The 15,753-nt window shown below is 46.6% G+C and overlaps 1 protein-coding gene across 2 annotated transcripts; it reads left to right on the top strand.

Annotated features, from left to right (window-relative positions):
- Positions 1-366: 366 nt before the first annotated feature.
- On the top strand, positions 367-15,362 carry MSANTD5 (Myb/SANT DNA binding domain containing 5). Of its 2 annotated transcripts, none has more exons than XM_009241349.4 (6): positions 367-3,363; positions 4,226-4,459; positions 12,212-12,385; positions 13,774-13,858; positions 14,358-14,669; positions 14,987-15,362. In XM_009241349.4, the coding sequence occupies exons 3-6, from the start codon at positions 12,380-12,382 to the stop codon at positions 15,223-15,225; spliced, it is 642 nt and encodes a 213-aa protein (XP_009239624.3). In that variant the 5' UTR covers positions 367-3,363; positions 4,226-4,459; positions 12,212-12,379; the 3' UTR covers positions 15,226-15,362. The 2 variants fall into 2 exon arrangements, with proteins under 2 accessions (XP_009239624.3, XP_054412325.1); XM_054556350.2 differs by having other exon boundaries at positions 12,276-12,385; positions 14,987-15,360.
- Positions 15,363-15,753: the final 391 nt, after the last annotated feature.

Raw genomic sequence — 15,753 nt, 5'->3', positions numbered from 1 at the left:
GAAGATGTACCAGTTATATGCCCTGAACTGTATTAGATAGAAAAACAGGCAATAATTTCAGGTTTAAAGCTACTAAATATGTATGTATGTATTATTTTTATTTTGAGATGGAGTCTCAGTCTGTCGCCCAGGCTGAAGTGCAATGGTGCGATCTCGGCTCACTGCAACCTCCGCCTCCCAGGTTCAAGCGATTCTCCTGCCTCAGCCTCTCGAGTAGCTGGGATTACAGGCACCTGCCACCACACCCGGCTATTTTGTATTTTTAGTAGAGACTGGGTTTCTCCATGTTGTCCAGGCTGGTCTCGAACTCCTGACCTCAGGTGATCCGCCTGCCTCGGCCTCCCAAAGTGCTGGGATTACAGGTGTGAGCCACCGTGCCCGGCCACCCTAAATATGTGTTTTTTTAATTTATAACGAACACATCAGAAGAACTTTCACAAATCTAACACCTGTGGCAAACTCTTGAAAAGGATATTGCTATGGTCTCAATGTTTATGTCTCCGCCAAATCCCTATGTCCAAATGCTAACCTCCAAGATGATGGTATTATGAAGTGGGGTGTGTGGAGAGGTGATTGGATCATAAGGGTGGAGCCCTCAGTACCCTTATCAGAGAGCCCCAAGGGAGCTTGTTCTGCCCTTCAGCCATGTGAAGGCACAGTGGTAAGATACCTTCTTTGAATCAAGATGGCCATAACCAGACACCAAACCTGCTAGCACTTTAAATGGGTTTCGCAGCCTCCAGAACTGAGAAATGTTTTATTAGTTACCTATTATGATGAGGTATTTTGTTACAGCATCCCAAACAAGACATGTGAATTGTTTCATAAACTCCGTGTAGTGTGACAGATCCCCTACCAGGTTACCTAAGGGTTTATATCCACTGCTTGAGCCCTGAAGGCTGGGCAGTAAGCAAAGGCCATGGTGCCCAACCGAGGAGCAAGTGTCCCTGAGAACCCAAACATGCCAGAGTATCTGAGAACACACTAAGCAAACAGTCCAATCACACATGAGGCAAAGAGCCAGAAAACTGGCTTAAAAGCAGCTTAGAGGTGCGAGGTGGTACAGATCTCCAGAGCTGTCCTGCTGCTGTCCAGGAGAGCCCTGTATGGAAGTCGTGATAAACTCATCTGCTCATCAAGCTGGACTTGCCTGAGTCATTCTTTGGTCTCTCGGCTCCTTCCCAGTTTGAGGGGGGACATTACAGTCCCAAGTTTTTCTCATAACAGTAAATATTTTTTAACTTTGGAGCAGGTACTATACAAGTTTACAAGTATACAAGTTTTAAAACTACAAGTTTTAAGACAGACACAGGCTTTTCTTCAAGAAGCCGTGAATTGGGAAGGGGATGGAGTTGGACTAGCAAATGAGCAAGCAGATTATATTGCAGTTTTTGTTGTTTCAGTAGGCAAATAACTTATGACAATATGTTCCACTGTGAAAATATTGTAAAGATTTGCACAGGATGAAGAAAGAGACTCATGAAGAGAGCCTGGAGACATCAAAGCTTTCCAGGGGCAATGATGCCTGAGCTATATTTGGGGAGATAATAGGAACTCTGAGGGAGACAGAAGCATTCCGATTAAGAGGAAACTGCATGCGCCAAACCACAAGTGGACAGTAGGACATTTGGAAAACTTAATTTAGAACTAGTGAGCAGGAAAATGACAAATGTTAAAGCTTGAGTAGAAGGCAGAAGCCAAATCACAAAAGGCCTTATTTGTCAAGCTAAGGAGTTTGGATTTTATGGTAAAATCAGTGGAGTCAAAGATGGTAAGCAAGGGAAATTCCATAGAAGATAAGCATAGGGGGTTGAAGAAAGCTGATGACTGATGCCACCCAGGAAATCTGGGCTGTTTAAATTCAAGTAATAGGTAAATAAGGGTTCCAACTCAAACAGGGACAGCATTGATGGAGAACAGGAGGCAGATAATTAGGTATTAGAATAAATAAGGCATGGTTTTCATAGGCAAATAGGTGAGAGTGGCGAGTGAGGAGAAAGCTGACTCACAGGTAGGGTTGCCAGACGTCCTGTATTTAATGATTTTGTCCTGAATCCTGTATTAACTTTGTTAGGATGCCTTAAATGTATTCAGGGTTTCTCCCCTCATTAATGAAAAATCAGCACTTTGAGCTACAGTTCTGCTTCAGTAATTGGCACTTAAATCGCTTAAGTGGCAATACAAGCTGGAAATCATACCTCCACAAATAAAGATCTGAACCATCTCATGTTTTCTCCTATGTGTTTGACTGAGGGAAGACAAAAGAGGGAAGTGAGAATAAAAGTACTTGTTTTCCATATTAAAGAAAGGAAAAGACTGTTCTTTTGGCCAAATTCCTAAGTTGTAAAATAATCCCCAATAATTAGATCTTTGGATCAGTACACGTGGTCTGAAAAATCAATGATGGCCTCAATGCCAGTAGCCATGCTTCTGAAATCAACTTAATGACAGCCTCCAGCTACTGAATGCCACTTAGTTCTGCTTCTAGACCACGGTCGGTCAGCAAGTCCCTCCTTCCAGTGACTGTGCTTCTGGAAGTTAGCCAGTCGACAGCCGTCTAATTCCAGTGACCACACTAACACACTTGAAAGTCTAACAATCCATAAACATCCCTGCCTCTGAAAATTCCCAGTCCCGGACACCGAGCTGCTTAAAATTTTGGATAAGATCAGCTCTGGCTTTCTTCAGGGATCCTGTTACTGCAAACACAGTTCTCCCTTGCAGGCATGCATAAAGTTTGAGTTTTCTGTGTCACATATCAAGTTCAAGTTTATTGTTAGTTTGTAAGTTTCCAGCCTTTCAATAGTTCAGCCTCAATTTATTGGTAATTATGCTTCACTCTTGTGAGTGAGATGATCAAAATTAGTATTTTCAATTATTGTGATTATTTTTTATTTTATATTTTGTGTTAAGGATACTTAATATGAGATATACCCTATTGCCTATTTTCATTTATGTATATTTGAATCAAAATGCAAGTATAAGTTTCATGATTAATTTTTAAAACATTTGGTATCTATTAAATTAGAGAAAAGATGTTTTGAAGTTCTTTCTACAGTACACAATTGTTCATTCAGTATTGAACATATTGGAAAGTAAGATATAAGGCAGGATATACTAACAGCTAAGCCTTAGCGATACATGATTTCCTCAAATAGTGCTAAAGAAACGGATAAAGTAACAAATTTTCCGATGAAAGGAAATTCAGGTAAAAATAAAACAACCATAGCAGAAATTGTAATGACTTTCCACACTCAATCTTTTCAGCTCAAATGATCAATTGAACACACCAAAAGTATTTCCTGGTTCTAAAATTGCAAATGAATTTTCAAGTGCCACGATAAAATCTGCAGTAATAAAAATGTAAGCTTTCTGTTTACTATTAGAGACTATATAAAAGATCTAAAATGTCTCTTTTTGCAGTATAACCCCAGATGCAAATAATCACAATGAGAATTTTTTTTTTTTTTTTGCGTCTGCAATGTTTTTCTTTTGAAAACTTGTGCTTATAAAGCTATCTTATCCCTTCTAGATGAGACCTGGGAAATTGAAGCTTTTTGCAGAAACTAAATTGAGTTAATAAGTCAAATTGTATTCCTTTGGTTGATATAATACAAATACAAATTTATGTAGATGTGTAGAAGTGCAAACAATTTTTTTTTTTTTTTTTTTTTTGAGACGGAGTCTCGCACTGTCGCCTGGCCTGGAGTGTAATGGTAAGATCTCGGCTCACTGCAACCTCCGCCTCCCGGGTTCAAGCGATTTTCCTGCCTCAGCCACCCAAGTAGCTGGTATTACAGGCACCTGCCACCATGCCCGGCTAATTTTTTTTTTTTTTTTTTTTTTTTGTATTTTTAGTAGAGATGGGGTTTCACCATGTTGGCCAGACTGGTCTCGAACTCCTGACCTCATGATCCACCCGACTTGGCCTCCCAAAGTGCTGGGATTACAGGAGTGAGCCACCACGCCCGGCCAGAAGTGCAAACAATTGTTATTCAAAATTAAAGCAAAGCCTGGAGTACGCTGTAGAAGGTGTCCTATCCATCTTCTGCGTTTCTGCATGATGCTACACAGACACCTCTGACAGCCATTCTGTTGACACTGAAGTCATCATGAAATTGTTCCCTTCCTTGGCATTTAAACTGTTTGAGCAGTTAAAGGACTTTTGTGATTCTGTTGTCATTCGATATTCTTCTGTTCTTCAATTCTCTCTTTAATTCTCTAGCACTCAGAAACTTGTTGGAACTCCCAGTTTCAACTACAACATGTAAACGGCTTGGAAGTCATCACCCCTATCCTTATAAGAAAAAGCTAGTCAAGCTGAAAATCAGTGACTTTTACCTTTCTGAGAACTGAAGTCACAACTGTGAAATCTGGAGAGACGGGTGTATCCAGAGGCACAGCTGAGATCTGTTTACTCGGAGCCCACTGGAGCCAAAACTGGTCGGAAAACTAACAGGTAATTTTGATGAATTGCTGGAGGTTGAATATGGACTAAACTGAGAATGTGGAACTTCTGGGTCCATAGTCATAACGGGTCCCGCATACTGCCACTGCCATTATCTCCAGGAATTCCAGCAGATTCCCAAGGTGATGATCTGAGAAATATCCCCTGAGGGCTGTGGCAGAAGAAGGGGAATCATTGTGAAATACACCCAGAGTCTTCTCCATAAAAGCCGACACTCTAGGGAAAAGAGCTTGCCAGCGTCTTATGCTAGCTGGAGGAAGGACATTCCCCCACTCTCTCTATCCTTCCTATCTCACCTAAGGGACAGGAAACTGTCAACATGGCTCAACACTTTGAGGATTCCAGTAGATTGGAATCCTCCTGTAAGCAGGAGAGGGAGGACAGGGCAAGGAGGCAAAGTTATACCACTGGAGAACACTTGAGTAGGTCCCAGCCCTTGGACACAGGAGTACTGACAGATTTAACTGGAAGATTATAGAATGCACCCCTCTGCCACCATCCCAACAGAGCCGCAGTGCAACAGCGCTGGGTTATAGCAGACAGAGCCACAGACTGTCCCTGAGGAGGACCATTTGGGGAAACTCAGTCACAAGTGAGATGAAAGCAAGGATACTAGAGGAATTTGAAGCCCCTGGCACCTATGGCTAGGCAATTTCTACCAAAATTAATATAAACAAAGCAGCTAATGAAAATGATTACACATCATGAACTTCTGGGATTTATCCCAGAAGTCCAATATTTGTTCAACGTATGAAAGTCAACCACACCACATTTAATAGAATGGGTAGGGGGGAATGTGTTTATTTTCATGCGGAAAAAGCATTTCACAAAGTGCAGCTAACTCTACAGTTACACCAAGGTTGGGATTTCAGCACTTCCTCTTTCACTGGAAACTCAGTGAGGTCGAAAAGAATTCAGAAATCATGGATGTTCATTCGTGCAAAATAAGACAACCTCTTTTTTTTTTTTTTTTTTTTTTTTTGAGACGGAGTCTTGCTCTGTCACCCAGGCTGGAGTGCAGTGGCGTGATCTTGGCTCACTGCAAGCTCTGCCTCCCGGGTTCACGCCTTTCTCCTGCCTCAGCCTCCCTAGTAGCTGGGACTACAGGTGCCCACCACCACACCCAGCTAAGTTTTTGTATTTTTAGTAGAGATGGGGTTTCACTGTGTTAGCCAGGATGGTCTGGATCTCCTGACCTCGTGATCCTCCTGCCTCGGCCTCCCAAAGTGTTGGGGATTACAGGCGTGAGCCACCATGCCCAGCCAAGACAACCTCCTATTTTGCAGTTGGGGATACGGGGCCCAGAATCCTTCCAAATCCTTGTGCAAGTTGAAGGCAGTCACATCCTCACCCAGGTATCCAATCAAACCCTGGATTAGGCGCTGCCCTGAAGGGATTTGGTTGATGCCATTGAAGTCCCAAATCCTTAAGCTAATCGTCAGGGAGTACATCTTGGAGGGTGAGATATAAGTTCTCCTTTTTTGCAAGAGAAGACACGGGGACCCAGAGAGAGCAGAGGATGTGCCTGAGCTCACAGAGCAAGTGAAAGTGCTGAGACTCAGTCTCAGACTGTTTCATTGAAAAGCAAGGTCTTAGGCCGGGTGTGGTGGCTCACGCCTGTAATCCCATCACTTTGGGAGGCCAAGGCGGGCAGATCACGAGGTCAGGAAATCGAGACCATCCTGGCCAACATGGGAAAACCCCATCTCTACTAAAAATACAGAAAGTAGCCAGGATGGCTGGTGCATGCCTGTAATCCAGCTACTGGGGATGCTGAGGAAGGAGAATTACTTGAACTTGGGAGGCAGAGGCTGTAGTGAGCCAAGATTGTGCCACTGCACTCCAGCCTGGGTGACAGAGCAAGATTCCGTCTCAAAAAAAAAAGAAAAAGAAGAAGAAAACCAAGGTCTTGATACCCAGCACCCACTGCAAGTCATGGCCTGTTCCTTGACATTGGGGCTGGCTTCTGCTCCCGGGCCTTGTGCTCGCCTCCGGCACAGCGATGGCCACTGCCTGGAAATGTACCTGTGGCTTCTGTCTCCACTCTCCAGTCTCATCCCCTGTGCCTGCCCCTATTTCCACGGCCGGGTTAAGAGTGTGGAAGTTCTCTCTCTGCTCTCAACTTCTTTCCTGACACTTTGTTGTTATCCCTAAAATACTATATTCTTTTGTCATGAAAACAGTGACTCCTTATCTGCAAAAGCAGCTCTTCTGGTTCTCATCCGTAGCTCAGTGGACACTTCTGACGTTTCCGTAGACATCCACAATTTCTGACGTGCTTCCCAAATCTCTTCTGTTGACAACTATTCCTGCCCAGGAACCCTGATATCACTACATACCCATTTGTTTTAGTCCATTTGGGCTACTACAATGTAATTCCACAAACTGGCTATGTTATAAAAACAGAAATGTATTTCTCACATTGTGGAGGCTGGGAAGTCCAAGAGGAGGCTGTGGTAGGTTTGGTGTCTGGTGAGGGCCCACTTTCTGGCTCACAGAAGGTGCCTTCTAGCTCCTTCTCAGGTGGTGAAGGGGGAATCAAGCTCTCTTTGGACTCCTGTAAGGATCCTAATCCTATGCATGAGGACTCCACCCTCATGACTCAGCTAGTCTTAATCACTTCCCGGGGGCCTCATCCCCTCACACCATCACATTAGGCCATGGGGTTTCAATGCATGAATTTTGGGGGTACACAAGCATTCAGATGTGACACACTTAATTCTCAATTACTTTTGTCCTATGACTTCATTCCTTCCAGATCCCCTTGAATTCCAAAATTGTGGCTGTGTGAATTATTTGGGATTGGTATTGAAATAATTGGTGATTTTCTTTTAAAAATTTTTTGGGGTATATATGTGATAATTTACTACATTCATATATTTGGTAAAAATTAGATCAGTATAATTGGGATATCGATCACCTTAAATATTTGTCTTTTTTTTTTTTTTGAGACGGAGTCTTGCTCTGTCCCCCAGGCTGGAGTGCAGTGGCGTGATCTCGGCTCACTGCAACGTCTGCCTCCCGGGTTCAAGCAATTCTCCTGCCTCAGCCTCCCGAGTAGCTGGGACTATGGGCGCACGCCACCATGCCCAGCTAATTTTTGTATTGTTAGTACAGACTGGGTTTCACCATGTTGGCCAGGATGGTCTCGATCTCCTGACCTCGTGATCCACCTGCCTCAGCCTCCCAAAGTGCTGGAATTACAGGCGTGAGCCACTGCGCCCGGCCAAATATTTGTCTTTTGTTTATGGTCGAGACTGTCAAATTACTCTCTCCTAGCTATTTTGAAATATACAATAGATTATTGTAAACTATAGTCACCCTACTGATCTATCAAACACTAGGTCTTATTTCTTTGTCGAACTGTATATTTGTACCCATTAATCAACCTCTCTTCTCTCATAATGTTGAAAATAGAAGCCGCTCCAAACCATGGTGAAATCCACTCCCTTTATAGGCATATACTGGACCATAGGCTTGAAAGCCGCAGGCTTTGCCCTAGAGAGGGGCCCTAGAAAGAATCCTGGGCTAGAATGGAGGACCAAGTCTCCTCTGGATTTTCTCTCCTGTGTTCCAGCTCACACTTATGAAGGGAGTGACTTATGCAAGCCAAGGGCATCACGCTGTGGAGCAGGCCAAGCCCAAGCACCCTGACACGGGACCCTGCTCGTGGGCGCCCTCCGCACACCTGCGCACAGGGCTTGCCATGGGAGCGTGCCCATGCCTCGCTCCTGCTGCTCCTCAGCAATGGGTGGACAAAGCAGCAGCCCTGAGGACCTGGCCTGGCCTCTCCTGTTCTGAGTGGACGTGGCCTCTCCCTCAAGGCTGAGATCCAGAGAGGAACATGATGTCCTCATGGAATCTGTTCTCTCGGGTGCTCTCTCTTGTGTCTTTGGCGTGGGAAAGGCTGGGCTCTGTCTGCACAGTGGAATCGCCCTGTGTGTTTGTCTGGCCTGTCTCTCACCTACTACTTCAGATCCTCTTCACACCATTTAGGGGAAAATTAACATGGGCCAGGCACAGTGGCTCACGTCTGTAATCCCAGCACTTTGGGAGGCAGACAGATCACGAGGTCAGGAGTTCAAGACCAGCCTGGCCAACATGGTGAAACCCCATCTCTACTAAAAAATACAAAAATTAGCCGGGCGTGGTCGCAAGCACCTGTAATCCCAGCTACTCGGGAGGCTGAGGCAGAAGAATTCCTTGAACCCAAGAGGCAGAGGTTGCAGTGAGCCGAGATGGTGCCACTGCACTCCAGTCTGAGCAACAGAGAGAGAGCCTGTCTTGAAAAAAAAGAAAAATTGGCTGGGTGCAGTGGCTCACACCTGTGTTCCCAGCCCTTTGGGAGGCCGAGGCAGGCGGATCATGAGGTCAGGAGGTCAAGACCAGCCTGGCCAATATGGTGAAAGCCCGTCTCTACTAAAAATACAAAAATTAGCTGGGCGTGGTGGCAGGTGCCTGTAGTCCCAGTTATTTGGGAGGCTGAGGCGGAAGAATCGCCTGAACCCAGGAGGCAGAGGTTGCAGTGATCCAAGATAGTGCCACTGCACTCCAGCCTGGGCGACAGAGCAAGACTCCATCTCAAACAAAACAAAACAAAACAAACAAAACAAAACAAAACTGAACACCCATGTTTCCTCACCCTTGAAAAGACAAGCAGCCCTGAAATGTGTGAAAACCATTTCTTTTAAAGTCATACTCTCCTGTCTAATAAATCTCAAAGCTCAAGAAGTCTTTCCTAAATCGGGTCCCAATCTCCTGCCCTAGGCCCCAGAGATTCTATGGCACTTACGTCTGTTGTCAGAAATAAAAAGGTTCCTGGCCTTCGGGGCCTCTTCGAGCTCAGCCTCTCAGCCCGGATTGTGCATCAAACCCATCTGGGACCCTCTGAGCTCCTGGTGCTCAGGATCAACCTGGGTGGTCACACTGGAATCTCTGAGAAGGGACTCTCAGGATGGTCACACCCTCTCTTGGGAGTGCTAGCCTGCAGCCTGGGCAGTTCTAATCTAATCTAATCTAATCTCCCACCTTCCAGGGGCCCAGTGAGGTGGGGCAGGACCAAGGTGGCCCCTGGACTCAGTGTAGTTCATGGCAAAGCCCATGATACTCCTTTAAGGCGAAGAGCTCATGCCAGACTAGTGTTAGAATCACCAGAGGACTTTTCTCCACAGTGACCAGCCCAGGATAACTAAATTTGAATGATTGGAATTGGCCTTTGAGAAAGCCTTCCAGCTGATTCCATTGTAGAGTCAGGGCTGGGAAGCTGTCCTATCACGGGATTCACCTGTAGACAAGATCCACAATTTCACTGAACACATAGGCCAGTGGAAGAGCTACACTTGACCAGGGAGTTGTGTTGAAATGTTCCGTGTCCAAGTTGAGGACAGCATGGCGAGGCAGCACCTGTGAGGAGTGCCAGGGATGCTCAGGGCGACGGGGGCCTGCAGGAGGAGCGGGCCTGATGGGTGACTGGTGATGGGAGCAGAGCAACGAGCAGAAGCAGCAAAGGGCCCGAGGCCACACGGTGCCCGGTGTGCTCAGGAAACGGGAGAAGCCTGGAGCCTGGACAAACAGAGAAAATCAGCTTGATCTGAAGCTGCCCCATGGCCGTGGAATGAAGAATGTCTGTGCTGAAAAGCCACAGACACGGGCTTGGTGCATACACCGAGGACAAGGTAAGCAGGTCCCCATTAGAATGCAGCAGCTGTTGTCCATGGAAATAACCTTGATGCCTGCACTATTTTAATTTCAGCATGAATAAAAAGTCAGTTAATGGTACTTATTTAGAAAATAGGGTATCAGGCTGGTTGCAGTGGCTCAAGCCTGTAATCCCAGCATTTTGGGAGGCCGAGGTGGGTGGATCACCTGAGGCCGGGAGTTCAAGACCAGCCTGGCCAACATGGTGAAACCCTTCTCTACTAGAAATACAAAAAGAAGCCAGGTGTGGTGGCACGTGCCTGTCATCCCAGCTACTTGGGAGGCTGAGGCAGGAGAATTGCTTGAAGCCAGGAGGCAGAGGTTGCACCACTGTACTCCAGCTTGGGTGAGAGAGTGAGACTATCAGAAAAAAAAAAAGAAGGAAAGAAAATAGGCCATCAGGAATTTCTGATTGAGAAGAAGCTGTCACTGAGAAGATAAAGAATTCAGGAATTATTTCTGCATTTCTGTTTTTGAAACAGCCTGGATACAGTTGCCATTTATACCAAGGCAGAAACCTTGAAGATGAGTTGAATGGGAGGTGATGCTGGGGGTGAATACGCTGAGTGGAGGCTCCTGCTAGATGCAGAGCTGAGGTGCCTAAAGTTTCTATTTGCCTCCAGCAAGACAGAGGGCTCAAGCCTGGGGGAAGAAGACAGTGCTGATTAACATTTGGGGGAGAGTTAGGAATAACTTGGTCAGATTTTTGTCTCAGATGGTCCCTGAGGCAGAGTGGGGGTGTATTGGACAGGCCCAAAGTGGGAAGCACAGAGAAGAGTTTCCTGGCCATATGGGCATCAGGAAATGGAGGCCTGAAATCTGTCTGTGGAAATGAAGAGAATGTGGTATTTTTAGATGACACGGAAAGAAGCAAAGATTAGTCTTAAGCCGCATGAAGTTTGTTCTGACTTAACAAGGTGCCACTAGGCCCAGCATGGTGGCTCACACCTGCAGTCTCAGCACTTTGGGAGGCCGAGGCAGGAGGATTGCTTGAAATGAAGAGTTCACAACCAGCCTGAGCAATGTAGTGAGACCCTGTCTCTACAAAAAAAAAAAAAAAAAAAAAAAAGGCCAAGCATGGTGGCACAAGCACCTGCAGTAATCCTAGCTACCTGAGAGGCTGAGGCAATAGGATTACTTGAGCCCAGGAGTTTGAGGCTGCAGTGAGCCATGATCATGCCACTGCACCCCAGCCTGGGCAGCAGAGCAAGACCCTCTAAAAATAAAAAATGGGTAGAAATAAAGTACCATTCACTGTAAAGCCCCCTTCCCTGTCTTCTCAGATGCTATCATGAGCTAAAAGCCATGAATCTTAGGATTGTGCCGAGTAGAGTGGAATCAATCCCAAGAGTTAAGATTTATTCTGAGGGGCATCCCTAATCCTGGACTGCATCTGAGGTTCTGAAGCCAAAACACAACCTAGGAGTTGCTTCCCTCACATGCTGGGCACTCAGCACCCTCCTTCTCTGTCCCCACCATCACTTACTTGCCCAAACTATTAACCACCCTCCAATATCCCTCTGCTTCCTCATTTCTGTGTATGCAAATCTCAAGTCTGTCCTCTTGTAAAGAGAAAGCTCTGTTCGCCTCTCTCTTCCCTACCCTAAACTCCTTTTTAATCTAAGCTTCTCATAGAGGGTCCCACATCTGTAACTGCCATCCATGACCATCCATTTACCCTCAACCTAGTCTCTTCCCCTAATCCTTACATCACAATTAATTCTCAGAGGTCAAACCCTAAGGATAAAGCTGACCATTCAGGACCAACTCAGGGGGAAGGGTAATTTATCTATAGGAATGTAACAACCCATCCCTTTGTATTTGGAGATGCTGGTCTCAGAGACCCTTAGAACCCCTGTGGAGTTGATCTCCAATTTCCCTGTTGCAGTTATTCAATCAAATTCTAGTCTGGATGAAGGGATTTTGTGGATGTGATTAAAGTACTAAATTAGTTTATCTTTAGTTAATCCAAAGTCTCAAGGTTGGGTGGGTCTAACCCAATCACATTTAAGATATTTAAACATGTCCGATCTGCATTGGCTTCAGAGACCTCCAGAAGATGAGAGAAGCAAGCACATTTCCACACTCAGGGTCCTCCTGACTCTCCTAGGTCCCATCAGAGGAGAGTAAGTGCCAGTGTTCTGCCAACTCAGGAACAGACCAGACCCTGCAGGCGCAGTGAGAAGACTCCCGGGAGAAAACTCGGGAGTGAAAATGGAGGTAAGTTGAAGGGAGCCCGCTTGCTGTTTTGCGGGAGGATGGCTGGGGTTGGCTTTCATTTCATTTAACAAGAATTTTTGCAGCCATTGAAATATGTGCTGTTCCTTTTTATTTTTATTTATTTTATTTTTTTTGATGGAGTCTCGCTCTGTCGCCCAGGCTGGAGTGCAGTGGCGCGATCTCAGCTCACTGCAACCTCCGCCTCCCGGGTTCACACCATTCTCCTGCCTCAGCCTCCCAAGTAGCTGGGACTACAGGTGTGTGCCACCATGCCCGGCTAAGTTTTTGTATTTTTAGTAGAGACGGAGTTTCTCCGTGTTAGCCAGGATGGTCTCGATCTCCTGACCTCCTGATCCGCCCACCTCGGCCTCCCAAAGTGCTGGGATTACAGGCATAAGCCATCTTATCCTCTTAGGCACCCGCTTCCTCTGTATGTTCAGCCACAGGCAGCCTTTGGAATTAGATTGTTGCTTTGGGGGATCGTTTTGAATCTTTGTTAGTTGGTATGGGAAGAAACTTCAGTCTGTGGGTAATTTGACCCCACTGCTGAGGCGCTACTTTCCTAGCACTCTCTTCAAAGCCCCTTGGACTAGGCAGACTTTTTACTCCAGCTGTGGAGACTCAGATTCTTCACCGCCCAGAGTGACCCCAGGAACTTTTCAGCCTGCTCCTTTCTTGCGGTGCTTTCCCAGCCCAGGCAGTTTCCTCTCATTCATGCTCTGATCTGCTTGGACAGGGGACTTCCCAGTAGATCCACAGAGCTTTCTCTGCTTCCCTCTCTCCACCATCTCCCCAGTACTGCCACTGTGAGGTCCAGCAGACTCTCCCCGAGTTCTCAACTCAGGAGAACATACGCTCTGCTTGATTTCCCTCTCCCTGCTCCCAGCCTGGAAACTCCGTGCAGGTTTGAGCCGGGTAGTTGCAGGAGCCCCAACCCTTGTTTCCTGCCTTCACTCCATTGTCCCATGCGCCCTTGTCCAGTGTCTAAAACCACTGGATTCATATCGTTCATCTGGCAGTTTACCTTTTAAATACAAGGGGGGCCGATCGCAGTGGCTCACGCCTGTAATCCCAGCACTTTGGGAGGCCAAGACAGGCGGATCACTTGAGGTCAGGGGTTTGAGACCGGCCTGAGTAACAAGGTGAAACACTGTCTCTACTAAAAAAACACCAAATATTAGCCAGGTGAGGTGGTGCGTGCCTGTAATCCCAGCTACTTGGGAGGCTGAAGCAGGAGAATCACTTGAACCCAGGAGGCAGAAGTTGCAGTGAGCTGAGATCATGCCACTGCACTCCAGCCTGGCGACAGAACAAGACTGTCTCAAAAAAAAAAAAAAAGAGAGAGAGAGAGAGATTCTAATATGTATTTATCTTTTTTTTTTTATTAGAAAGTAATACTTCCCACTGAAACTACCAGAAACATCCAGAAAATGGAGCAGAAAAACGCAGCCCAGGGATCAGAAAAGCCCTCAGGTACAGTGTCCTCAGAGTCTTACATGTAGTAGAGAAAATTTTCCAGCCCACCTCCATCTTCTCGACTCTGATATGCTCATCCAAGCCCCAAGATGGGGCATCTCAGGGGATTCCAGGGCTGCCCTCAGCATCCCCCAAGCTCCCTGCCCACAGCTCAGGTGACAGTAAAAGGCCCCACAGGGGTGGGATGTGAGTCCCACATCAGGGGAGCACTCCCAGGCAGCAAATATGCCATCACACCCTGTCAGTATCCTCTGAAATATTTTAAGGAACTTGAGCAAGACCCAGGCTCTCAAATGTTTCCTTGCCTGTCCCAGTAACTGGATGTGTCAGGCATCAGGACTCAGGCAGATGCTGAATCTCTCACTTCTCATTTAAGGTCCTATTATCTCCCATAACTGAATAAAGTCAAGTTTGGACCTGTCCATGTAGAGGCAGGATCCTGCACATGTGCAGGTGAGTTATGCCAAAGTACGTACATATTCCTCTTTCCTTCTAGTCCAGTCAGCTAAACCTTGGAGTGACCAGGAAATCCAGAGTTTCCTGCAAGAATGGGAATTTCTCGAGCGTGAGGTGTACAGGGTGAAGAAGAAGTATCACATAGTATCAAAAACAATTGCTCAGCGTCTCAAGCAGAGGGGTATAAAGAAGAGCTGGAAGGAATGTCTGCAGATGCTAATAAGCTTACAGGACTTATACTTCACTATTCAGGAGGCCAACCAGAGGCCAAGGTGCCAACCCTTGCCATGTCCTTATGGCGAGGCCCTGCACAGGATTCTGGGGTACAGATGGAAGATCAGCGTCTTCTCAGGTTTGTGTTGGTCTCCATGGTCTAGTGAGTACCATTGTCTTCCCCCACCCCACCCCCACCATCCTTGTGCCCTAAGGAGAGCAGCGAATGATGGGACAGGCCCCTGCCCAGAGTCCCTCAACACACAGCACAGGGGCTCTGATGGGCTGCCTGCCTCTATTTTTCCTTTTTGTTCTTCCCCAAAGTAATAATTCTGAGGACTTTGTGGACTTGTTCAGAATGGACATGGCCCCGGGGCTGGGTGAGGTCACAGGCAAGGATTCAGGTACAGGGTGGGTGATGGCTTCATGAGCCCTCAATTGTGTCTTCTCTCTCAGGTCCTCCCTGTGCAGATGTGGTTAACCTCGCACCTCCCGAGCACCAGCCCCAGGCCTATGGCGTTCCCATCGTCTTTCAGGAGCCGATGTGGGCCCCAACACCTGTGATCTATGTGGAAAATCCTCAGGTACCCGGATGGGAGCCCTGGAACATGAATGGTCATGTTCCATATATGTATCCTGCTTTTGCCCCGGCAGCCCCAGGCCCCCTGCCACAGTGGGCCATCTCTACTGACTGATCCAGATCTTGAAGACATGTATAATCTGGATCCTGATTCGTCAGAAAGACTGAAAAACAGCACGATCTGTGTGTGTTAGTAAATGACTCCTTGCTCTCCTCACCTGGTGCAATGAGAATAAATGTGAGATAAATGAACGACCGTGACCTCATCCCTTTCTGGCTTGTGCTTGTGGCTTGGGTTTAACCTCTAATCGTAGAAAGATGGCGGGACAGGGAGGGAGCTCAGCCCCCCAGTGACCTTGGACCCGTCCTTTCATTCCTGCATCATGCTTCCTGCATGGAAGCTCCTTTGTAGTAAGGGATAACTTTTACCCCAGAGGTAACTGCTCAATCCTGCCTTCATTTCCTGGCTGTGTGATCAGAGAATCTTTTTTTTTTTTTTTTTTTTTTTTTTGAGATGGAGCCTCACTTGGTTGCCCAGGCTGGAGCGCGGTGGCGTGATCTCGGCTCACTGCAACCTCTGCCTCCTGGATTCAAGCAATTCTCTGCCTCAGCCTCCTGAATAGCTGGGATTACAGGCGCCCAC

Source organism: Pongo abelii, chromosome 4 (assembly GCF_028885655.2).
Source record: "Pongo abelii isolate AG06213 chromosome 4, NHGRI_mPonAbe1-v2.0_pri, whole genome shotgun sequence".
In the NCBI taxonomy this organism is placed as follows: domain Eukaryota; kingdom Metazoa; phylum Chordata; class Mammalia; order Primates; family Hominidae; genus Pongo; species Pongo abelii.
This window is presented reverse-complemented; position numbering and strand designations above follow the sequence as displayed.

Coding starts and splice junctions, on each gene's coding strand:
- MSANTD5 (XM_009241349.4), top strand. Junction 13,859..14,357: donor GGGATCAGAAAAGCCCTCAG/GTACAGTGTCCT, acceptor CTTTCCTTCTAG/TCCAGTCAGCTAAACCTTGG. Junction 14,670..14,986: donor GAAGATCAGCGTCTTCTCAG/GTTTGTGTTGGT, acceptor CTTCTCTCTCAG/GTCCTCCCTGTGCAGATGTG.